The sequence below is a fragment of the Amblyraja radiata genome, chromosome 19 (genome assembly GCF_010909765.2).
Source record: "Amblyraja radiata isolate CabotCenter1 chromosome 19, sAmbRad1.1.pri, whole genome shotgun sequence".
Taxonomy (NCBI): domain Eukaryota; kingdom Metazoa; phylum Chordata; class Chondrichthyes; order Rajiformes; family Rajidae; genus Amblyraja; species Amblyraja radiata.
In genome coordinates this window covers 13,256,872-13,283,003 of record NC_045974.1, presented here as the reverse complement: position 1 = coordinate 13,283,003, position 26,132 = coordinate 13,256,872, and the positions used below count along the sequence as shown (strand labels likewise).

Sequence of the window (26,132 nt, the reverse complement as noted above, 5' to 3'; positions counted from 1 at the left end):
TCCCCTTGAACCACTGTAGTCATTGAGTTCTTCAGGAATGCTCTTAAGTAAAGCATTCTATAGTTTGACCTGTAATGATCTAATGGTATTAGTGAGTTCCTTCATCTGTATTCAGTTTTGAGGTAGTCGTGTCCATTTGAACACTGTTTCTGGGTGAGCTTAAATTTTGCCTAGAGGCTGCCTTTTAATGTTGAAGGTCAACTGAGCACTGACATGGTGGGGAATCCCATTTACTAATTGACATTGCTAAGTAGTGAAAATCAATAAAATTCTACTTGCATTTAAATTATATATTACTGGGGTTGGGCAGAATACCATGGTTGTAGAAAATCCCAATTGTGGGCAGTTTTAGGCTTAAAACATTGAGTAACTTTGCTGTGGCAGCATACACTCAAAGTGGTACTTTGGGGATTAAATCCAGGTGATTACAACCAATTAGGCATTCTTAATAATTGGAGGTGATTTACGAACTGTTAAGATAGAAACTATTCTTGTAGTTGAGAGATACAGCGTGCAAATGGGCCTCTTGGCCAATAGTCTGCACTGAACAGCGATCACCTGTACACTTGTTCTAACCTACACACTTGAGATAATTTGCAGAAGCCAATTAGTCTATGAACCTGCAGTCTTTTGAATGTGGGAAGAAACCCACGCAGTTACTGGGAGAATGTACAAACTCCATACAGTTAACACCAGTAGTTGGGATTGAATCTGGGACTGGCACGGTAAGGCAACACTGTGCCACTCCAAGTAGTGGTGGTGTGGGGGCAATGGGGGACAGGAGAAGGATTGTGAAATCTACATATCTTTTCATCAAATCTGCATCCTTTTGTTTGTGTGGAGTTGGGGCTAAATACCACCCTTTTCAGAGATGAAGTTTATTTTGTTGCAGTCAGTACTTTGGGACAACAGGCCAGCCATGCACTACTTCTTCTCCAAGCAACCTTGTATTAAAATTGGGAATCTCCTGTCAGTCCCTTGTTGCACCTTTTGTGTTCCTCCATTGCTTCCTGAGAAAAATTCTAAAGGCTTCTAAATGGAGCAATTAATATAAAGTGGTTTTGATTTGACCATCACTGAATGTGCTCTACTTTTGTTTTGCCTGAATGCATGGTAATTCTAGTTTACCTTGTCCAGTACAAGTTTCCCAACAAGGCAGATAAATATATACTAATACACACAGTCCTGGTGTTCTTTGTCTCTCTTTAGTGTTGAAGATCAAGTGGAATCGGTGTCAAATCAGATGTGGGACCTATTGGAAGGAATGGACAAGATAGTGGTTGGAAGTACCTGTAAGTTGATGGCCTCCAAAAGAAATTTGGATGACTTTAATAAATTTTGAGAACTAGATCTAGGATTTAATTTGATTCTGCAAAAGGCTCTTGAGCACTTCTAATTGTTTGAATTTTGGCCCATCTTGATGAAAGTATGTGTGTTTTGTTTTCTAGATAAACATTTGAAGGAGACAATAAGCAAACTTCTGAAGTGTTCCTACTTTGATAATATTCCAGTACCTCACAATGGGTTGCAGGAAGATGATAAAATCCAAGAGGTGCAAATAACCTCCAAACCTCAGACGCCGTCTGCAAAAGAACCCGGTAAGTGACATCTTGCCAAAAGAGGTTTCCCTCGGGCCGTGTTTGAGGTTATGACCGTCCTTTAGGGTACTGTCAAATAGTTGAAATTTTCTAATTTGAAATTTATATGGAGAGTGTCAATTAGCATAACAGGACAATTTAAAAAGATTCGGACTACCTGGAGAAAATGAAATTTGCCAACAATTGATAGTCTTCTTGCACTAAATATAGCATTTGAGGACCAGCTGTAGGAAAATTTAATTGTGAAATTATGTGACTGAGGAAGTCTCAAAGTAAGTGCCTACCTCTTACCAAACCTCTACATTATTTTGCTAAATTGTAAAAATGCCTACACTACAGTTGCGATCAATTTTGCTTTTCTTTCCTATTGGATTAAACTCCAGGATGGCCTCCTGAGGAGAAATCTTGGTTTAATCTGATGTTTACTTTCTATTTGTGCAGGTACATTTTCAATTTTCAGGCATATATTGACACTCCAGGGTAATGCACTATGGGATTTGCTGGGTTAGTCCTAGACAAGTCATTTGGAGGTATTGAATATTAGTGGTTCTTTCTAAGGCTATGAGATGATGACCAGCTATTTTGGCTTCTGGTAATGGGGGGGGGGGGGGGGCATTATTATTCTAAATTGGTTGTTTCATTAGAGAACCCAAATGGTGGGTTGGTGTCTTGCAGAAGCATTGCTCGTGGTGATAGGAGATAATAACAGTCTGGACACCTGAGGACATTGAATTTAATAACATAGTTGTATCTTGACTGAACATTTATTATTCAACTGTTCAATTCTTATCCAAATGTGCAGCTTCATCCATGCTGGGTTCAGTGCCACTTTCTCCCCTGCCCACTACTTTGCATGGGTGAAAGTGCACTTTAGGATAAGAAATGAACACTTAAATGATGATTGCAACACTTTTGCAAGACACATTATCGAACCAAAATGGTTGTAACAGCCAATTTAAAACAATGCCCCCTATTACCAGAAGGTGAGATGACCGGTCATGCATCTCCTAGCTTTCAACGGAACCACAAATATTAAAGTTGCGTGGTTTTGCTCTAAAGATCTGGAGTGTTTTATTTGTACTCTCATGTAGCAGTAGAATATAATCTCCAGATGGAGCTTTATTCTGTTATTGCGGTGCTTGTTTGATCTTTGTCATTTCACTTGATTTCCATGCAAGTGGACCACCAAGGTTTAAGCTTTATGGTGTTGTATTTGGCCCCATATGTTTAGGTGAGTTTATTTATTGTCACGTGTACAGAGGTACAATGAAAAGCTTTTGTGTTAACCAGTCAGCGAAAAGACTGTACATGATTACGATGGAGCCATCCACCGTGTACAGATACTGTGGATAGCTTGATTGTAATCAGTAAATCTGAGTTTGACGATGTGAATTGGTCAGGAATGGGGGATGAAGTTATGAGGAGAAGGCAGGATAATGGGGTTAGGAGGAAAAGATAGATAAGCCATGATAGAATGGCATAGTAGACGTGATGGGCCAAATGGCCTAATTCTGCTCCTCTCACTTATGATTACAGGAAATGAACCCAAAGTCACACACAAATTCTCTGCATGCTTGAGCTTGTAGCCAAATTGAGCATGACTATTGCATGCAAATTAACTGGATATTCTATGAACTAATGCAGTGTAATTGGCAATGTAGACACGGGATGAAGACGTGTGGGCATAGGATTCACTGGCTTGGTGATTCGGTGTTTCATTGCAACTTTGTTATTGACGATGAACTAAAGATTCAGGCTTTTGAGTTTTGTCTCCATTGAGTATTATCCTTCGCATCAATAGTGTTAATGTGGCTTTCATAATTTGCATCAAGCTTTGCCAAACTGTTTGCCATTTAATTTAAACTAGTTAAAACGGCAGTTCTAATTTTAAGCTTTTATAACTGTTTTGACCTCTTTTAAATAATGATGCAGTTAAATTTTTACACATGTGGCATAGTTTTTTTGTTTTTTTTAAAAAGGCAAATTTATTTTCCATTTTGGATGGAGAAGAATAGAAAGATTCAATCATGCTTTTAAGTGCAAGCCCTTGGATTGCTGCATATTACTGACTAAATTACTTTTATACAAATATTTTACCGATTGCCTATAGTGGTAGATGCCCAAACCAGTGATTCCTATTCTTGCAAACCAGTGCATCATGAATTATCTCAAGATTACAGTAATGCTGTTTCAGACCACTTTGTCAGAGCAAATTTTTCACATGTAAAGTGAGTAAAAATTGTGCTTGGTATTTCCTTGATGACTGCCATAATTGAACCTGCTAACTGTGGCTTAATTACTTAATTCAATATTTGGATCTATAATCATCGTTCATAACCTTTCTCTCCGTTGCAGAATCTGACTTGCACTTTTTGTGTTCGAGTGAACTGCAGCCAAGAGAGGTAAGATGACCTTTGGTTTAAAAAGGTTGGTTTTGTATTGCATTGGTTTTGTGAAAAGCCTTTGTTTTTTGCGCTCTTCCCATATTGGATTTCACATCTTTAATCGGGCTTTTATTGGGAGTTGTAACATCTTTCTGCATTGTTTTCCTGAATGCTTTAGCTGCTCAATTTAAGGTGCAAATTTAGCACTTTTCTGGGTTTTTTAGGAGTCAGCAAAATGGATGTATAACCAATGAAAACCCAAACTGCAGGCACTCGTTTTAAATGTCCACATTTTGAAAATACTCTGGTCAGGCAGCTTTACCGATTGAGTTAACTTTATCTGATTGCGGCAAAGAGGAACATTAGTTGCAGAGAAAGTTGGTGTCAGTGGAGAAGAATAGTGTTTAATTGTCATGAGTCCAGACAACAGAACAATGAAATTCATATTGGCAGCACCTTAACAAGCCAGTAAATACAAAATACACCATATTCACTTGTAAATAAATAACCATAATACTACAACAACAAAAAACTAAGCTCTTGAACACTACGCAACACAATCCTCAGCAACTATGTACTTCTATGGACATTCTTTGCACTATTACAGCTACCTAGAAGAGTGGTTATTGAATTATTTGACTATATTCTACCTGTGTTGTTTATGTGCTTGTTATGTGCCTCAAGGGATCAATAGGGTCAAAGAACCTCTGGATGTTGGAGGGTGACAAGGAAATGCATGGCAAGCAAGACATTGGTGTGCAAATGACAAAAGACCAGGCTAACTTCATGTGTATAATCTTCAGCGAAAATAGTTTGTTCTGATGCTGAGAAAGTGAGTTACCAGAAGTTGTAGAACGTGGCATGCAGTCTGGAAAACTGATGTACTAAGGACTGCATTGGCCATCTTTATGACAGTGCAGGAAGCCACAGAAGTGAATGGAAATGGGATGGAGATTTAAAATGGCAGCCAACAGGAAGTTTGGGGCTGAACCTGCTGGGTGAAAGAAAGCATTCTGAAAAGTGGTCAGCTAATCTAATTACTTCTCCATTGGAGAGGATACTGTGAACTCCGATTACATTATGCAAGGTGCGAAGAAGTGAAAGTAAATTGGGGCTTCAACTGCATGGTGGTAAGGACTGCTGCTGCATGGGGAAAGTTCAATAGGATGGGGAGTGATTGGTGGGCATGGAGCAACACCAGGCAGTAGGGAATGGTTCCTTGTGGAATGCTGAGTGGGAAGATCAGGTAAAATATTATTGGAATTGATGGCTACTGAAGGATGATGCACATTATACAGAAGCTGGTGGAGTGATGACCAAAGGAAGTCTATCCCAGGCGGAGGGGATGGAGTGGGAACATCACTGGAAATGGCAAGAGGTCAAGCCAGGTTTGGTAAGATCACCATCTGAGATAAGTCATTTTTGTATGCAGCAGTGTAGGAAGTCTTTCAAGAAAATATGATGAAGATGGAGGAACTGGGAGTCTAAAATTGCCTCTTTGTTAGTAGTGTCGGAGCCAGAATGGTCAAGGTAGCTATGGAAGGCGGTGGGCTTGTAGTATTTGTAACCCCCCTGTCCCTGGGATGCAGAGATCAAAGAGATCAGTGTTGTTATACCATACGTCAGAAGGGTGGAAATGTGGGGGGGGAAAAATGAGATTTGAAACAATGTAAGTTGGAAAAACTAGTTGGTCAACATCATGTGGTTAATGGTTTTGGTCTTTCCCAGTATTTGCAACTTTTAAAAAAAAATGTCACTTGCTGGATGAAATTTGACTGCATTGAACTCTATACTGGGAGTTGAGGGTAGAAGGCCCAAACAGAATTGAAGACTGTTGCATATTCCACCAAAAGATAGGTGCAGCTTGGAGCCATGTGAGCAATTTTGGGAACAACATCTGAGGAAGGATGTGTTGGCTTTGGAAAGGGTCCAGAGGAGCTTTATAAGAATGATCCCAGGAATGAGTAGGTTAACTTATGATGAGCATTTGTCAGCACTGGGCCTGTACTCGCTGGACCTCATTGAAACATGTAGAACAGTGAAAGGCTTGGATAGAGTGAATGTGGAAAGGATGTCTCCACTAGTGGGAGAGTCCATGTCATAATCTCAGAATTCAAAGATGTTCTTTTAGGAAGGACATGAGGAGAAATTTAGTCGGAGGATGGTGAATTTGGAATTCTTTGCCACAGAAGGCTGTGGTGGCCAAGTCAGCATATTTTTAAGGCAGAGATAGATGGATTCTTGATTAGTACAGGTGTCATAGGTTATGGTGAGAAGGCGGGAGAATGAGGTTAGGAGGGAAAGATGGATCTGCCATGATTGAATGGCAGAGTGAACTTGATGGGCCAAATGGCCTAATTCTACTCCTATTCCTTATGACTTTATGTGAGTGCATTGTTAATCTAGAAAGTAACTGGAGTGGAATTTGTCTGGTGTGAGGAGGAGTTGAGCTAAGCGAGTGTTCGGTGGAAGGTAATGGCCTCAGCTCGAGGAAGAAATTGAGGTGTGTGTTTTTGTGGCATTTGTCAATTGAGCCACTTGGGACCAGGGAATGGGAGTGAGCTTTGGAAGTGTCATGAAGGGATTGAATTAGTGCCTTGGCTTTGGTGTTTGCACTTGCTGCTTGCAACCCATCACATTTCTTTGTTGCCCTCTTAACTGTGACTGCCCTGCTTCAATCTATCATGGATTGAATCCTTTGCTTTAGTATGCACATCTACAGTTGAAATCTAACTTTTCTTTGTAGTTCTGGTAATAGGGATTATTCCTTGAAAACCAACTTTCTCTTTCCACGGATGCTGTCTGCCCTGTATATTTGTAATGTTATGTTTTGTTTTTGCCTTTGTTGCATTGTCCATGCCAAAGTTTTCATTTAGAGTACACCCACATTTGTGTGAAAGATAGTAGTCAATTTTTGTATACCAAATTCCAAATGAAACGATGGCGTAGTTTTGTTTGGGGTATTTGGAAAACTTGCCTGTTTCCCCCCCAAAATGCCTTGGGTTCCAACCCACTGAAGTGGACACTTGATACTTTGTACCATGCAGTGGTCCCTCAGTGCAGGACTAGTGTCACCAAGTGCTATAATGCTGGCTGACTTCTTGTCTCTTCCCATCCTGTTATCTTACACAATAAATTAACTGTTTTAAAAAATAAAAAAAATTAAAAATTAAAAAAAACCATGTACCATTGTGGTGTCAATGTGTCTCCGAATTGTCTGTACTATTGTATGAGAATGGCAAGCAGTTCAAACTATTTAAAAAGTAATCTGAAATATGTATAACAATGTCCACCAACTTTCTTTGAACATTGAACAACTAGCCTTGATAATAAGATGTTGAAATCTGGAAACGCAATACCATTCTTAAACTGGGTAGTCCGCCTCACAGTAACGCTCTTGAGTGGTGATATCTCATGGCTCTAGATTGATCAAGTCCAGAGCTGATAAACAAAATTGGTCCATGAGCACATTTGTACCCTCTTGAATGTAATTGAGCATTTGTGAACTGCACAGGACTGATGTATTCCCTCTTAGTTTTTGAATAGGCAGTACGTGAACAAAACTGACTACTCTGCAAAACAGCAGCCCGAAAAGCCGAGGAACTGGGAAGGAGAGTTTGTTGGTAGGAAGAAAGAGGCAGTCCCCAATAAATGGGATGGCGATTACATCAGTAGGAAACGTGAAGACGCCCCTCCTAAAATGTGGGATGAGGAATACACTAATAGAAAACAACAAGAAAAAGAACCTGTGAAGAAGTGGGATGCAGAATACATCACCAGGAAGCGGGAGGAGCTGCCAAAGAAATGGGATAGCCAATACTCTGATATTCCAGAGACAAGGTGGGATCCAGGTTCAGTCTCAAAGGAGACCAATGAACCAAAGAAAACTGTGCCTGCACCCAAAGTGGTAAGGATACTAATTGCTTTTGTGGCCAAAATAAATATCCTGCAAGTCCAACTAATTGGTTTTTCCTGCTCCGTTCAGAAACAAGATCGTGGTTCAAACACAGAACGTAAAGCAAAACGAGTAGGTCAAATATTTCTAGCTTTGGACCACACGGTGTAATGTGGCACGTGTGTGGGTATCTGGTGTATCTAGTTTTATTTTATTTCTTCTTGGGATCTGGGTGTTGCCAGTAAAATCAGCATGTGATGTACATCCCACTTATACTCTTGAAGGTTGCAAGTTACCTTGACATGAGGCAGTTCTTGAGCAGAAGGGGTTCTCCTTAATCTTACTGGAGAAGCAGTTTGGGATTTTGTCCCATGAACAGGAAGGATGTGATATTTCCAAGTTGAGTTATGCGCAATAAAAAGAAGAAAATGTGTTTATATAATAATTTAAAAAAATTAAATTAAATTAAAAAAATGTTTTAATTGTACCGTGAATCCTTGCCCTTGCTGGTGATAAAAGATGTAAGTTTGGGAGGCTGCCTAGAGATATAACAGTGCTGATTCTTCACAGTGCCCTCCATAATGTTTGGGACAAAGACCCATCGTTTATTTATTTGCCTCTTTACTCGACAATTTGAGATTTGTATTACAAAAAATCACATGTTAAAGTGCACATTGTCAGATTTTAATGAAGGCCATTTTTATACATTTTGGATTCACCATGTAGAAATTACAGCCCCCCCCCCCATTTCAGGGCACCATAATGTTTGGAACACAGCAATGTCATGTAAATGAAAGTAGTCATGTTTAGTATTTTATTGCATATCCTTTATATGCAATGACTACTTGAGGTCTGCAATTTATGGACATCACCAGATGCTGGGTGTCTTCTCTGGTGATGCTCTGCCAGGCCCGTATTGCAGCCATCTTTAGCTTGTGCTTGTTTTGGGGGCTAGTCCCCTTCAGTTTTCCCTTCAGCATATAAAAGGCATACTCAATTGGGTTCAGATCGGGTGACTGACTTGGCCACTCAAGAATTGACCATTTTTTAGCTTTGAAAATCTCCTTTGTTGCTTTAGCAGTATGTTTGGGATAATTGTCTTGCTGTAGAATGAACCACCAGCCAATGAGTTTGTTTGAACTTGAGCAGATAGGATGTGTCTATACACTTCAGAATTCATTATGCAACTGCCATCAGCAGTTGTATCATCAGTGAAGATAAGTGAGCCAGTACCTTCAGCAGCCATACATATCCAGGCCATAACACTCCCACCACCGTGTTTCACTGCTTTGGATCTTGGGCAGTTCCTTCTCTCCTCCTCCTTCTCTCCTCCATACTTTGCTCTTGCCATCACTCTGATATGTTAATCTTCATCTCATCTGTCCACAAGGTCTTTTTCCAGAACTGTGGTTGCTCTTTTAAGTACTTCTTGGCAAACTGTAACCCGGCCATCCTATTTTTGGCTAACCAGTGGTTTGTATCTTGCAGTGCAGCCTCTGTATATCTGTTCATGAAGTCTTCTGCGGACACTGGTCATTGACAAATCCACACCCGGCCCCTGAAGAGTGGTTCTGATCTGTCAGACAGGTGTTTGGGGATTTTTCTTTATTATAGAGAGAATTATTCTGTCATCAGCTGTGAAGGTCTTCCTTGGCGATTCGTAAGCTCACCAGTGCTCTCTTTCTTCTTAATGATGTTCCAAACAGTTGATTTTGGTAAGCCTAAGGTTTGCCTGATGTCTAACAGTTTTATTCTTGTTTCTCAGTCTCATAATGGCTTCTTTGACTTTCATTGGCACAACTTTGGTCCTCGTGTTGATAAACAGTAATAAAAGTTTCCAAAGGTGATGGAAAGACTGGAGATAAGATTAGGTGCTGAGAGCTCCTCATAGCTGCATTAAGGTGGCAATTAAACACACCTGAGCATTACAAATGCCTGTGAAGCCATGTGTCCCAAACATTATGGTGCCCTGAAATGGGGGGGGGGGGGGGGGGGGGGGGAGACGGGGACGGGACTATGTATAAAGACAGCTGTAATTTCTACAAGGTAAAGCAAATGTATAAAAATTGCCTTTAATGAAACATGACAATATGCACTTTAACCACAAGTGATATTTTTTCTCTATTACAAATCTCAAATTGTGGAACAGAGGCAAATAAAGAAATGATGGGTCCCAAACATTATGGAGGGCACTGTAGGTGGCACACACTACTGCCACTGTTTTGGGTGAAGGGACTAAAGGTTTCACATGGCAAATGGTCTTCTGGTCAAAATGGATTGTCTTGTCTGGGATGTTGAACTTCCTGTGGTGTTTCATGTGCTGACTTGTTCAGGCAGTCAGAATATCCCATCATGCTCATGATTCTGATTGAGATGATGGAGGTGCTTTGGGGTGTCTGCTGCAAGATGCCAGTCTCTACAGCAGGCACGCTGTTGTGGGTAGAAGGCCCAAACAGAACTGTTTCACATTCCACTAAAAGATAGGTATAAATTAGCCGTTCCTTTCTACACGTGTGGTGGTGTTGGATTTGAGTCTAGTTTAGTAATACTCAAGTGATCATTAAAATCCTATACATGGAGGATACACAATTCAATGTGGTTGCTCCTTTTGAAATGACCGAATCACTGAGCAGATGTTGGTGGTAAAATACAGCCAGGTATATCTCAATATGTCTCTGGGGAATCTAGGGACACAGACAGTGCAAGTTAGTGGGAGTGAGATAAAAGATCAGCTATGATCTTATCGAATGGGGAAGCGGGCATAAGGGGTTCAAACGTCCTTTTATATGTGTAATTGAGCCAAAGACATGGTTGTAGTCTAGTTCTATTAAGTGTAAAATTGAAGGGACGGGCGCCTATTGCCATTTTTGCAATGCACCACATGGGTCTCTGCCAGTGTAGAAATTGTGCCTTCAGACTAAGTTCTTGGTATCAAAATACACTAGTTACAATAATTTACTTTATCTCGTAAATGCTGGAGTGCCATTGTAACTTGTGCAGCATTCGAATTATTCCAGAGTACTGATCCTGTGTATTTACGCAGCAAATATCTTGTGCGAAAACTGATCTTGAGTGACCATTTGACTCCCCAGGTGTCCAAAGTAGTGCAGCAGGTAGCTGTAGAGTTCTGCTCGACATCCACCCTACCGAACGACCCAGAACTCAGAAGGCAGAAACTTCAAGACCTGATGTCCCAAATGCAAGGCACATGTCACTTCATTCAGGTAGGTGGGACCTTTCTGGATTTGTGTCAGTATCTGAGATTAATTTCATTCTGATGTATTCTTTTTGAGTGTATGGATATTCATGGGACCAATACAATGGCTGAGGTGGGGGGTGGAGAGATAAAGGTTATGGAATTACAAGAGCAGTGGTAGTGTCACATAGCTTTGATCTTTTCTGGCAAACTTGCTTTCCTTAACTGCTGTAGACTTCAGGAGGGATCCTCCAACTTTGCAGGTAGTGTTACAGAACGTTACCCAACAATGGGTGCTGCTGTATACAGGTATCTCGTAGAATGATTGGCCAGCAGCTAATCCTATGGCTGTGAGCAACACCAGACTCTAATGAAATATGGGGAAAACTGGTTGCTGATGCCTTCCTCAATCCTGCAATGCCCTCTGCTGCAGCTTGGATCTCTCTCTTTGTATCAGCCAGTGGACTATTGCCAGTGATCCAGTCTGGGCTTCTGGGCCACTGAATAGACATCTCTTGGCCTTCAGTCTTAGGTTGGCTATTATAGGCTTCATCCTGGATGTTTTGAAATTGGCTACAAATATTGCTTGCAATTTCACTCGCTTTGATACCGGGGATGTTTATGTTATAGACTATCGTGTTCTGTGTTTTATTTGTACGGTGAAAAAGCATTTTGTTGTCTCTGTACTTGTATTCTGCACAATGACAGTAAAGTTGAATCAAATCAAATCAATTATTTTCAAATAATGCAATTGGGCAACATGGGTACAGGTATTGCATGAGCAATGAGCTTGAATTATCAAAGATCGACAAGAAAAGCGGGAGTAATTCAGTGGGACAGGCAGCATCTCTGGAGAGAAGGAATGGGTGACGTTTTGGGTTGAGACCCTTCAGACAATTATCAAAGGCGTACTTTTTTTAGAGGGACTGTTTGTTTTCAGACATACAGCATGGAAATTGGCCCGTTGGCCCACCAGGCCCCATGCCGACCATTGATCACCTGTTCACACTAGTTCTGTTGTCCCGATTCCTCGTCCACTTCCGACACTTGGGGCAATTTTAGAGGCCTACAATTAACCTACAAACCCTGCACATCTTTGGGATGTGGGAGGAAACTGGAAGAAATCTATATGGTTACAGAGAGAACATGCGAACTCCACACAGACTGCACCCAAGATCGAGATCAAACCAGGTCTCTGGCACTGAGACAGCACTACCAACTGTGCCTCGCATGTGCTTGCTGTCCTTTTGTAGGTGGTAGTTCCCAGGTTAAAAAATTCCAAAGCTTAGATGCTGCTGAACACTTCACAAATGTGTACACTGCACAGGATGGAAGGAAAGGCATGAATATCCCTGTGGATAGAGTTTGGGACGAGCGTTCTGATTTTTATGATGAGGTATTTCAAAACTTTGCTAGTCCAAATTAAAAATGTTTTGCGTACTACAAGGTGGCAGAAAGCTAGTAATGGGATTGGGTGGATGGCATGAACACTCTTCCTAGCGAGCTATTCTTGAATAAGATCCAAGAATAGAGGTCTGGGGCTATATGTACAAATCCTCAGTCCTACAGGTTGAAAACACAGTTTTGGTTTTGTTATCCAGGATGTTAAAACGTGCATCGAAGCAGGTGCAGGCCCAATGGCAATTGGACGATGTGCCATTCATTAATCCTGGCTGATCTTTAGCATTGATTCTGCTTTCCCGTTTTGTTTCCACATTATCAACACTTTTCAACTGTAATGTACTCGTGCAAGGAAAGTTGGTCCAATGTTAATGAATGCAAATAACTAGAAAAAGTTCAGTGTTGCTGGAAGATGAGACTAGACTAATTGGAGTCTAGTTGGCCAAATCATGCCTCTTTAATCCTCCTGTGTCCATGCTTGAACACACAGCCTTGCTATGTATTTTTCAGTGTCTAAATTCAATCATTCAAAATTCTGATTTTCTTTTTATCTCCTCTTCAGGTTTTACGTTTCTACGGGTCTCCGTTGATCACTTTCTCACGCACTTACTATCCTATCTAAATTTCTCTACTTTCCTTCTTTCTAAGGTTTAAAATAAGAAGTGGTACAGGAAATGTATTGGGTTATTTTTGGCTTCTATCGCTGTAATGTACATCTAATAAATAAAAACTTTTCTTTGTTTTTAAATTTTTATTTTTATAAATAAATAAATAAATAAATAAATAGAATGAAATAGATTCATTTTGGTCTACCTTTATTTCCTTGACTGCAGTATAGAGCATTCTTTGCCACACGTGATCACTCCTTTTATTTTAAACCATCTATCAATGTGTACACTGTTCTGAGATCAAAATAGTCTTTGCAGCTGGTCATTTAAACAACTTGCTTGAATTACTGGTTGTGCTTTGAAGTGTTTTTGCATGACTTCACTTTTAAAGCTAAGTGACCGAAACGTGTTATAAACCTGTCTGTACTACCAGAAGGTGTCATTTGTGCGTGGACTTCAGTTGTTAGAAGTTAAATAAGTTCTCAACCTTGTTCTGCTGAACTGAAATTTGATCCAATTTTTAAACTCTAGGATTCATTATTGGAGTCTGATGCCCCCTCACAAAGTGCTATTGGAAAACAGAAGCGTTCCCAGTTATCACTTAACACTGCAGGTAGGACACTTGCTATCCTCTCCCTGCCAAGACTCTGATGCAGCATAGTTATACAATATTAACTTGCAGTGCATGTTAAAATGTACTGGTAGATAACCAACAGGTGCCCATTCTAATCGAATACACAATTAAACTGATCTTGTTACTCGTATAGTTGCTGTAGTTTTGGTAAAGTTTTGAGTTGACAATTTCTAGTGCTAGCTATCCAGCAGATTTAATGTCAGGAGTAGAGTAACAGCGCCAGTATATTGCATGTGACAACTACAGTAGTAATTCTATTGCAATACCAATTATGGCGTCTAGTTTTTTTGCTGCCATCTTGACCTGATTAGATTGCATTTTTCTCCCCCATTATATTTGGGGAAACTATTTAGTTGGAAACGAGCAAAAAAATGACTCCCGCACTTCTGTTGGAAGGTACATTGGAGTGTGAAATAGAGCATTTTGTATGATGACCTATTGACTTTCCACATAAATTTACCGAGCTGTCGAACACTGATTATTTCTTGAATATTTGGTAGCCAGAATGTAATATTTTGTCTCTTGCAGAAAGAGCTGATATTTTGAAGTATTGGCCTTTAAATATACAAGGCAAGCTTTGGGTTGAAAATCCATAATGGCCTATATAAATTCCATGCTTATCTTGGTTTTTTTCCCTTTGAATTTTTCTCACACAATTCACCAGCATTTTTGTTTTGTTTCGAACAGCTGCATGACCAACCTCTCCAGTGAACTCTCCATTCAACTCTCCATTCCCTTTAACATTTAGTGACTTTTTGTCTCTTGCACTGGTCTGTTCTCCTGTTGCCTCAATGCACATTTTTGCACCCGATTGCTTTTTGAAACCTCCTTGGATTGCATTGTTTGTTTGACTTTGCTTTTCCTGCCTGTCATACTTCCCCTTTTTTACTTGATTCATTGCTATCCCCTCTCCTCAATACCCTGTAATTCTCAACTATCTTGTTATTTTTAACATGGATAGGTGATGTTTTGGGTCGGGACCCTTCAGAACAAAGAAGTGTCCTGATCCAAAATGTCACCTATCCATAAACTCTGGCGATGCTGCCTGACACTGAGTAGTGCCTGCATTTTGTCTTTCCTTGGTAAGCCAGCATCTGCAGTTCCTTAATTCTACTTTTATTTTAACACTTTATAATAAAAAAAAATTAAAAAAAAATCCTTGTAGCTGGGCATTCAAATGTGGTACTCAAATTGATTGATGTATGGTTCTTGTGCTGGTGTGAAGCAATTTTGGTATAGTTGTATATTTAACCTTTAGAATTGCATTATCTGTTAGTATAAAATTAATTGAATGCTTGGGCTAAATGACTCTCCTGATCATTAGTAAATGAGTTGAGTAAACTTTTGTATATTGGATTCTGATACTATTTTAAATTGATTGTTGAAGTTCAATAGACTAGTCTGTCTCAATGATACTGGTGCAATGTGATGAACTTGGGTACATGCAGACAAGGCCAAATTTTCCTAAGCTTGTGGTGTTGAGTATTGATTGCATTTTGTGCAGCATATTTTAAAAGTTCCCAAATATCAGTCGAAGGGAGTGGAGAACGATTGTTTTCATTGCTATGTCCACAAATGTTGTCAGACTATATTGTCCTGTCCAGCATGTGTTATCCAGCATGCAAATGCATTATTGTAGAGGAGAAATGTGGCACTTATGTATTGTACCTTTTGTCCAATGTTTGAAGAATACTCCTGAACACAGGAAATGTTGGCCAGCTTGCTTGTAGCAATAAGTGGAAAAGAGGTAATGAACCAATTACTATTCAGTGGGTGAAGGGTTAATGTTTGGCAGGACAAGGTCTCTTGCTGCTGTTCTACATTTTGCTTCATGAGTAACAATATCTAGTGAATTGTTTAAGTTATCTGTTCTGCCAGTTTTAACGTTTTTTTTTTTCTTGGTTTAGCTCTAAAAGAACCAAAACAAAAGACAGAAATTGTTCCATCACCATCCAAGGTAAGACTGGTTCTATCCTTAAACTAAAGTTGCTGGAACTGGAGGCTACAGTGACGTGTGTGTGGGGGGTTGGCATTTAACATGCTGTACATCACACTGTACATGTGGCAAATGTACATGTAGATTTGACTTGCAATTTAAAGACCAACAAATGATTCCACTGGTAGTTAAGGGGCTGTCCCACTTGGGCGACCTAATCCGCGAGTTCTGGCGCGTTTGCCCCAAACTCGTATTCGCAGCATGGTCGACACGAGGTCATAGGAGGTCTTTGTAACTCTCCTTCATGCTCGAGAGTAGTCCCCGTGTACTCGAGGCCTCGGCTAGGTCGCGGCGTGTTTTTCAACATGTTGAAAAATGCCCGCGAGTAAAAAAAGGTCGCCATGGAAACAATCGATACTTTTTTACTCGTAGGTTCAGTCGTAGTAGGTCGGCATGTTAATCGAGGGTAGTCTAAGGTAGTTGTAGATAGTCTTCATCATAGTCGAAGGGAGATCGAAGGAGGTCGTCTTCACTCTCCGGTGTCCAATTTCCCGAAGTTAGTCCTAGCTAGTCGAAGCTAGTATTCAAAATAGTCGAAGGAGGTCTTCAACATTACATTTTTTTCAAACTCTGCTAAACTCGCCAATTAGGTCGCCCAAGTGGGACAACCCCTTTAATGTACACCTGAGCTGAGATTTTGCCTAGCCTGTGAAAGATGTTGGGTTTTTGCTATTTCTGCAATTTCTTTGCTTCTGACTTGTCACTGTAGCCCTGCAAGTGCAAAAGACCATGGAGTAAAAATCTGTCCCTTTCTCAGCCTGCAACAGAAATAAGTGTCCTTGCCAATACGGGAGGTAGTTCTGGTTCTGATGACCAGTCTTCATTATCTGATTTTGCATCTCCCCAGGTAAGCTAATTTTGATAATTAAACATGGAATATATTCAGTGCTTGGTTTGAACAGCATCTATTTAAGTACACCTAGAAAGGAAGTATGTCTGTGGGATGGTGGGTAGAGGAGATTAAATGACAAATGTGGGATCGCAGGTGATGGAAATAGAAACATAGAAAATAGGTGCAGGAGTAGGCCCTTTGAGCCAGCACCGCCATTCAATATGATCATGGCTGAACACCCCGTTGTGGCTTTTCCCCCCATATCCCTTGATTGCATGTTTAAAAGGTGGCTTTGGTGAGGGTGATGATGGGAATAGTTATACAGCATGGAAATGGGCACTTTGGTCCATCTTGCCCAAGCTGACCAAGATAGCTAAGCTAGACCCACTTACCTGCATTTGGACCCTATTCCTCTAAACCTATTCTATCCATGTAAGTCCAAAACTTGTAATTGTACCTGCCTCAACTAGTTCCTCTGATAGTTCATTCCATACACCCACATGACAATTTCTAATCTGATAAAATAGATTCTGCCCAACAAACTTGGTAATCGTTTGCTTTCAGTCATTAGCAAACTGATCTAAAGTTCTGAAAACGCTAGTTGCCCTTTGCTTGAATATAATGTAGCATTTGATCCTACATGCTATGTTGTTTAGAACGCAAGAGCTGATACATCAGCAGGCTTCGGGTTTAAATCATCCTAAATCAAAAATCCCAAAATGCCATGTGCTTCTGATATGTACCCTCTTTCCTCGCCCTAGTTATCTGCAGAGCTCTGCACCACTGCTTCAATCTTGACCTTTGGTCCCCTGTATTTGTTAATTGGATTGAAGTTCCTCACTTGTACTTATTTTCATTTTAGTTTATACATTTGAGTTTATACATTTGTCCACACAAGTTGGCTCTTGTGGGGGAAAAAATAACTCTTTAGTCACTTCATGTTCTCAACTGTCTGTTTTAAGATGTGAACTTCATGGAGGTACATAGCCCCAAGGGTGGTTGAAGTCACTAAACAAGGACACTTAAGATATCTTAAGTGGTCAATGTGTATGAACTACTTTTTTTGCCAGGTTTCAAGTGCACAGAATTCAGAAAATGAAGTGTTCACTACTCCACCCCAAGTATACCAAACCAGTACACCCATTACTGAATCTTTAACACACTTGTCACTGGAATCAAATCAGGTGAGGTTTTTGTTTTTTCCCCATCTGAAATTTGGAATTGTTGAATTTATTTATACAGTACTACATTTGTACAACTGTATCGTTAAATCTGTCAGAAACCTCATTTACTTAATTGTTCATAATGCAAAATGTTCGAGTAAATGTGTAGTTCTAAAATAATCATAGGGAAAATCTATTTTAATCATGATCAATATTGATATTAATGGAAAACTGTGCCCAATGATGTTTTTTCCAGCTCGGATGGGATAAGATAACTTGAATGTGAAATGAACCAAAATAACAAAAGGATAATACAGGAGATAATATGCTTAACTTGTACAGTGAGAAAATTGTTGGAAGAAATCAGCAGACAAACTCCATCCATGGAAGGAAACCAATATTTCAGTCGGTGATCTTTCATTGTAGCCCCCTTGAGCAAGGGTGGCAGTCTCAAAACATGAACTAATTCTTTTTCCATGGATGGTGCTTCGCTGGCTGAGTTCTAGCATTGTTTTTATTGCAGTGCGTGGAATTAAAGGCAGTATTTTGACTACAATCTGATCATGTTTTGTGTATTGATTGTGCAATTAATAAATATTGCCACTTCAACTTTCTATTTCAATCTGCTTATTGCAAATATCAGACTTATTGCAATCTGCTTTAAAAACCAGCCAGGCTTTACATTTGCTGGTTGTATGTTTATGGTCAGCATGGACTAACTTCCTGCATGTTGACAGTTAATTGCTTTGATTATCTGGATTGGAAACTAATTTACTGCTGTCAATTGGATTCACTATTCCTTGTCTTATCAATTCCACCAGATGACCTCTTTGACCAATGACCAGACTGCCTCAAGCACAGCAATAACACCAGCATCCCAAGGACCGGTGCTTCAGACACCAGTGAGCACTTCTCCAATTAGTACAAAGACTACACCTTTTCAGTCTATGCACACTGTAAGTGACGTGAGACTGATTTAATCTTTGACATGGTTGACCTCTTGTTGCCTATCTATATATTTTTACCATTAGACTTTGGAGATACAGCATGGAAATAGGCCTTCGGCCCACCAAGTCCATATTGACCAGCAATCCCCGTACCCTTACACTATCCTATACACCAGGGACAATTTACAATTTTACCAAAACGAATTGATCTACAAACCTGCACTTCTTTGGAATGTGGGAGGAAACTGGAGCACCTGGAGAAAGCCCACTGCGGTCGCAGGGAGAACGTACAAACTGTACAGACAACACCCGTCGTCAGAATTGAACCAGAGTCTGGCGCTGTAAGGCAGCAACTTTACCACTGTGCTGCCCTAGGCCATTATGTCTGGTGGCTGGCATCTCCATATTTACATACTTCCTAGAGGGAGGAATTAGAAGAAGGGCATTGATTTAGGCTCACCACGTAAAGCAAAATACTTGGTTGAGTTGGCATTGGCACTCCCTACTAGCTTGCCAGTACAGGAAGAGAAATTACACCATAATATAATAATAATAATAATAATAATAATAATATAATAATATATCTTTTATTGTCATTGCACGTCAGTGCAACGAGATTTAGTGTGCAGCTCCACTGATGTACAAGAAAGGTAAATAAATACAATACATAAATAAACAAGCTGAATTGATTGACGTGACCATCTGAGGGAGACTGTCCAAAGGGGGTGGGTGGGGGGGCACTCATTAGGGCCGGTTCAGAGCCGCAATAGCTCTTGGGATAAAACTGTTCCTGAGTCTGGAGGTTCGGGCGTAGAAGGCCTTGTAAAGTCTGCCGGAGGGAAGTAGTTGAAACAGACCGTGGCAGGGGTGTGATGAGTCCTTATGGATGCTGAGGGCCTTCCTGAGGCACCGCGTGTGGTAGATGCCCTCCAAGGCTGGTAGCTCTGTCCCGATGATCCGCTGCGCTCTGTTGACGACGCGCTGAAGAGCTCTCCTCTCCGCCTCCGTGCAGCTGAGATACCACACAGAGATGCCATACGTTAGTATGCTCTCTGTGGTGCAGCGGTAGAATGTTGTCAGCAGCTGTTGGGGCAGACCAGTCTTTTTTAATGTCCTCAGGAAGAACAGTCGTTGCTGTGCCTTCTTGACCAGCGCGGCGGTGTTTGTGGACCATGTGAGGTCTTCTGAAATGTGAGTGCCCAGAAACTTAAAGCTGGACACTCTCTCCACACTTTCCCCATAAATGGAGATTGGGGCATATTCTCCAGAATGGGACCTCCTGAAGTCAATAATCAGCTCCTTGGTCTTGGAGGTGTTTAGTGCCAAGTTGTTATTGGCGCACCAGTCTGCCAGGTTCTGCACCTCCGCTCTGTATTTTGTTTCATCACCGTTGGTGATCAGCCCAATCACTGTTGTGTCGTCTGCAAACTTCATGATGGTGTTGGTGTCGAATGCAGGCACACAGTCGTGAGTGAAGAGGGAGTAGAGCATGGGGCTTAGTACACAACCCTGTGGTGTGCCGGTGCTCAGGGTGATGGTGGAGGACAGGGCGGGCCCAGTCTCACTGCCTGCGGTCGCTCCGGGAGAAAGTTCAGGATCCAAGCGCATATCGGTGAGCTGAGGCCTAGCTGGTGGAGTTTGGTGGTGAGCTTGGTGGGGATGACCGTATTGAATGCAGAGCTATAGTCAATGAAGAGCATCCTCACATACGTGCCCTGTCTGTCCAGGTGAGTCAGGACAGTGTGAAGGGCCAGAGAGATGGCATCCTCTGTCGATCTATTTGCCCTGTATGCAAATTGATGGGAGTCCAGTGAGGCAGGGATGCTGGATTAAAAAAAGAGGCAGGGATGCTGGATTTAATATGGGAGAGGACCAGCCTTTCGAAGCACTTCATGGGGATTGGAGTCAGGGCAACCGGCCGGTAGTCGTTGAGGTTGGTGATTTTGGACTTTTTCGGCACCGGCACTATGGTGGCTGTTTTCAGGCACTTGGGGACCGTTGCCAGAGATAGAGAGAGATTGAAGATTCTCGTGAATACCTCCGCCAGCTGTCCAGCACAGTCCTTTAATACTCTTCCCTGTACACCATCCGGGCCTGCAGCCTTGCGTGGATTGATCCTACGCAGAGCGCACTGTACCTCCTGAGTGCTCAGTGTTAAGGCCTGTCCCTCCGCTATGGCCGGGGTTATTCCACACCTGGTGGTGTTGCCAGTATCGAACCGGGCAAAGAACCGGTTTAAAAGGAAAGTTAGTCATTTTGCAAGGTACTTTTTTTTTTTATAAAGGTAAATTAGGCCCAGTTTTGCCATGCTTTTTATCTGAAGGATTGAGTTTGTTATTGTGCAATTTCACAGGGGATGCTGAGTGGAATGTAGGATTGTTGATTATATTTGGCGTGATCCTTTAAAGGAAATTAGTGAACATCCAAAAATAGAACAAGGATGAATAAAAGCATTGGTTTGAGTTGATACATTTGCTTTAATGAAAAAATGGGCAAGATTTGAATGAACTAGAAGTCCATGTAATTTAAAAAGATGAATAGAGGTTGGTGTAGGAAGGAACTGCAGCTGCTGGTTTAAACCAAAGAACCAAAGAGACACAAAGCTGGAGTAACTCAGCGGGACAGACAGCATCTTTGGAGAAAAGGAATAGATTACATTTCTGTTTGAGACCCTTTTTCAGATTGAGAGTCTGAAGAAGGGTCTTGACCTGAAACGTCACCTATTCCTTTTTCTCCAAAGATGCAGTCTGACCCGCTGAGTTACTCTGGCTTTTTGTATCTCTTTGACATTTGCTTGGTCAGGATGCACTTCTGCAGCCTCAGCAGTAGAGGGAGCATGTTTTGAGATGCTTAATGTCTTTTTCCAGGCATTATTATTTGGGCAGATTTTCCACAATAGCAATCCAGACTACTGTTAAAGAGCAATTAATATTCTTTTCCATTGTGTCCGGATTAGGTGTTTTTAACAAGAAAACCACTTTGATTATTAGAATTGTACTGCAAGCCTTTTATAACCTGGAGCTTATTACAATATTACCAGTGTAGCTGTTTGCCTTTTATTGCATCTTTCATGCTGCAAATGTAAGTTGTTTTAATGAATGTAAACCTCCAACCACTGTAACCAAAAGTAATGATATCCTTTCTACAGTTATTTAATGGTCCCGTGTGTTTCAAACCATTCTATTCTTATTGTAAACAAGACTTCTGTTTAAATTTTATCTGGGTCCTTGATTCAAAACATCTAAAGATGTGTTGTCCAGAATAGAGCTGGTGTCTTGGCAATTTACTGATGTGGATTTTTTTTGTTTCATGCCAGTTATTTTATTTGAACTTAATTGCTAACATTTGCAATATTAAATATGTTGGAAATGGGTATTAAATTCATTCCCAATGTTCTTTTTCTGAGATTGAATCTGAGCAATTAACAAATTGTACATCAACTGTTGTGTTGTGGACAATTTTGAAGAGGGATTATAGGGAAGAGGTCGGCTTCAATCACTATTGTATCAGCGAGGTTTTGGAGCAGCTTCCAGTGCTTGAAGTGGTTTTCTAATGTGTCTAGTCGGGGAGAGGGAAACTAGAGATATGGAGGGATAAGGTGTGAAAATGACATATCAAAGCAGACGATGCTCGAGGAAATGTAGAATGGTTCATTGTTGGCTGAGGGGAAGGTTATAACGAGGCATAAAAACTCATGAATTGTTCTTAACAGACGAGCTGAAATCAAACTGAATCCAAATATTCCATCACATTTTGAATTTTAGGGAGGGAAGGAAATTCTGAGGATTAAAAGCATTCTGCTAAAAATGTCCAGAGTTTTAAGTCTAACTTTTAAAGGTTTTAAGTCTAACTTTAAAGAAAATGATTTGTGATGAATTGTCGGTAACTTAATGTGTTCTCTTGCAGGTGTTCAAAGTTAATGCACCCCTGCCTCCTCGTGTTGAGCAGCAGGAAGTGAAATCTGAACACTCGTATTCTCCTGTCTACAACCAAAGTTTGATAACTGCTAGCACTCAGACACCACCTCAGTCTACCTGTCTGCAGTCTTCACATCTAGTGGAGCAAAATGCACTGACACAAGATTCTTTAACAGGTAATATAATTGCACAATTGAAGCTTGCTATTGGAAGTGTACGTGAACATCTTGACAATCTTTGTGCGACACGGTGGCGCAGCAGTAGAGTTCAAGTGAGTTTATTGTCATGTGTCCCTGATAGGACAATAAAATTCTTGCTTTGCTTCAGTACACAGAACATAGTAGGCATTTACTACAAAACAGATCAGTGTATCCATATACCATGATATAAATATATACACACATGAATAAATAAACTGATAAAGTGCAAATAACAGATAATGGGTTATTAATAATCAGAGTTATGTCCGAGCCAGGTTTAATAGCCTGATGGCTGTGGGGCTGAGTTGCTGCTTTACAGTGCCAGAGACCCAGGTTTGATCCTGACTACAGTTGCTATCTGTATGGATTTTGTACGTTCTCCCCGTGACCTGCGTGTGTTATCTCCAGTTTCCTTCCACACACCAAAAACGTACAGGTTTACAGGTTAATTGGCTTGGTGCAATTGTAAATTGTCCCTAATGTGTATAGGATACCGTTAGTGTGCGGGGATCACTGGTCGGTGGGCCTTTTTCTGCGCTGTATCTCTAAACTAAACATTTTAAATCCACTTTTCTTCCATGTCAAGGACTACCAATATTTCCAGGTTTAAAGTGGTTGATTATATCTGCTTGATGCCTTGTGATCATCTTTGTCGTTGTAAACTAAAGATGTTGTAATTTATTGTTTTTTCAAATCCGAAGAAACGACATCTGTTGCCAACGGAACTGCGTTTTTTTTAACCCATAATCCGCAAAGCACTTTACCAAGACCAAATCAAGCCTACTTTGGAAGTAGAAATGCTGGACGGGGAACCGCACGTGGTGGAAGAGGAATTGCTAATGTTTACCGTGGCACTAACAATGGATACAAAGGTGTACAAATAGGTAAGGTTAAAAATATAAATTGAGTTTGACAGGGGGGAAAAAAGGCTTTTCTCTGGGAAATTAGGCTAGAGCTAGTTTGGGTTTAATTGAACCCGCTAGAATTCCTATTTTCTTATACAGGTGACCCCATTATACCTGTTTTGGATAAGTTTCTCCTTTACAGGATTCACCAATCACTACCAAAAAAAAAAATTTGAGGTACAAAATAAAAATTGTACTCTGAACTTTTTGGAAAATATTTAACCTGTTTCTTAATGTGAGGTGCTTGATGCAGGAAATTGCAATATTAAAAACATTTCCTAGGAAGGCAAGCCTTCACCCCCCAGCCACTGTAGCCCAACGGTGGTTGTTATTTTTGGCTAAAAAAAATATCACTTTCTACTTCTGCCACTTGTCAATTTAACACAACCAGATTGCCCTGAACACTTGCATCTGCGTCATTAATGCATAAGTGCATAACAGAACGGTACCAGTTAAAACAGTGATTCAGATTTTGGGAGGAAGTCTAACGACATGAGATGGTTGAGTTGTTACTGATCTCAATGGGATGGATAAATGTTTCAGCAGCAGATGAGGGGAGTGTTCAGACTTGTGGTTAATGTAGGTAGATAGTGGACAGTATTCAAATGCAGATTGGTTAGAAGCTAGCATTGAGCGAAACCAATATCATGATTTGGCCTTGGATAGTTTACAAAGGGAAAGATAACTTTGGTAGCCTTGAGATGCTTGCAGATAACTAGATCAGCTGCTGCTGCTGCCTTCACTGCAGTCTTTGGAGCTCTCTCCTTTTCTGAAGTTAGTATTTGCCTTGAGTTAATCTTGCTATACATTTTTTGGCTGTATTGCAGTTTTTGTGTTTGCTGTTCTGCCGTTTAAGGTGAAACAATGGTGGAATCTGTTCATATCAGGAGTAGCCAAGGCTTTCTGAGGAAAGGTCCTGACCCAAAACGGCATCTGTCAATTTTCTCAACAAATGTTGCCTCGTCTGTTGATTTTTTCTGGCACTTTTGCTTAAGATTCCAGCAGCTGCAGATTTTTTTTTTGCTACATTTGAACCAATGACAGGAAGTACTGAGCAGGACAAATTGGAGAAAAATGGTCGCTGTTGATGTGTTGAAGCTGTGAATGGCTGATTCAGTCTCGGTCAGCTTGCAGAGAAGAGGGGTGAAGTTGGTGGCTGTGATGCCTGCAGTTAACTGTCCAGAAACAGTTATTAATGTTTTAGTTTAACCTGTTGCCAGATCCAAGAATTTGGATGCCAGATTCTCATTACTGAGCTGCTTAATCAGCTGAGTAATTCTTGCATTTTATTTTTCCTTTTTATTGCCTGACTTCTGTGATTTGAATTCAAATCAGTCCAAAACATAAATTTAAAATGTTTTGCCACAAAATGAAACAGACATTGCATAAACATACAGTTTTTTGAGCCCATCAAGAATTCTAATAGACTAGGTTTTAAAATAACAGTATGAGCAATGTTCCATAAATTTGCTGGTGAATATATCAGCCATGATCAAAAGGCAGAACAGACTCTTTTGGGCTCAATGACCTAATTCTGCTCCTGTGACTTGTGATCTAATACTCGTATAATAAATGTGGTCACCATTATCTTTTAAGATGTGGATGCAAAAAAACCTTTGACTGACTTGGGAGCCTTTCAGAAACGTCTGAAAAAAATCTCCATCTTTTTCATCCTTGATGCTTATTGGCCTGTACCACTTGTGCAACCTTTCCGGCGACTGCTGGCACCTGTCATAGGTCGTTACAGGTCGCAGAAAATGTTCAACACGTTGAAAATCCAGCAACGACCAGAACAAAGTACGACTCTTTGGGCGACTACTCACGATCATACAGGCTTCACCCTGCAACATGTCGCCGGGGTGTCGCTTGCATGGTTGTGAGTAGTCTCCTCAATCGCCCAAAGTGTCGTAGCGTCTTTCTGGTTGCTGTTGGATTTTCAACATGTTGAAAATTTTTGGCGACCTGCAACAACCTATGACTAGTGCCGGTAGTCGCTGAAAAAGTTGCGTAAGTGGGACAGGCCCATTACTGTATTCTACATGGAACTTGAATCCTTGTTTTCTTTCACTAGGATATGATGGATACAGAGGAATTCCCATTCCTGCCAATGGAACTTATGGACCTTTCCCAAGTAGAGAATATGCAGGGATGCCATACACACCAAGGGTAAGAAATGCAGTGAAATTATGTAATTTGCACACTTTTACAATATGCTAACTGATTTGACCAGCTTCATTCTATTTTACTTCAAGAGGAACCAATTAAAAAATGTTTTCAAAGGATTTCTGGCCCTTGAGATTTGGAATTGTTGGTAACTTCAGTTGGCAAATTATGAGGAACTTTATTGAATTTGTTCTCGATGGAACCTCCAATCAAAATTTATTTTCTGGCATTTGTCATGTGAATAATTATTACTAATTAAGGTGAAGTCCAAAGACTTAAGCTCTGCTCTATTG

General features: G+C 40.6%; 1 protein-coding gene across 4 annotated transcripts in view; it reads left to right on the top strand.

The window, feature by feature from the left end:
- caprin2 (caprin family member 2) overlaps window positions 1-26,132 on the top strand; it is a 49,995-nt gene that overhangs the window by 7,530 nt on the left and 16,333 nt on the right. For all 4 annotated transcript variants that reach the window (XM_033037710.1, XM_033037709.1, XM_033037708.1 and 1 more), the window contains 13 exons: window positions 1,210-1,292; window positions 1,449-1,598; window positions 3,954-4,000; window positions 7,518-7,889; window positions 10,970-11,101; window positions 13,614-13,695; window positions 15,624-15,673; window positions 16,470-16,559; window positions 17,615-17,728; window positions 18,529-18,663; window positions 22,561-22,747; window positions 23,473-23,655; window positions 25,748-25,842. In XM_033037710.1, coding sequence (XP_032893601.1) covers window positions 1,210-1,292; window positions 1,449-1,598; window positions 3,954-4,000; window positions 7,518-7,889; window positions 10,970-11,101; window positions 13,614-13,695; window positions 15,624-15,673; window positions 16,470-16,559; window positions 17,615-17,728; window positions 18,529-18,663; window positions 22,561-22,747; window positions 23,473-23,655; window positions 25,748-25,842 — 1,720 coding nt within the window. The remainder of the gene's footprint in view (window positions 1-1,209; window positions 1,293-1,448; window positions 1,599-3,953; window positions 4,001-7,517; window positions 7,890-10,969; window positions 11,102-13,613; window positions 13,696-15,623; window positions 15,674-16,469; window positions 16,560-17,614; window positions 17,729-18,528; window positions 18,664-22,560; window positions 22,748-23,472; window positions 23,656-25,747; window positions 25,843-26,132) is intronic.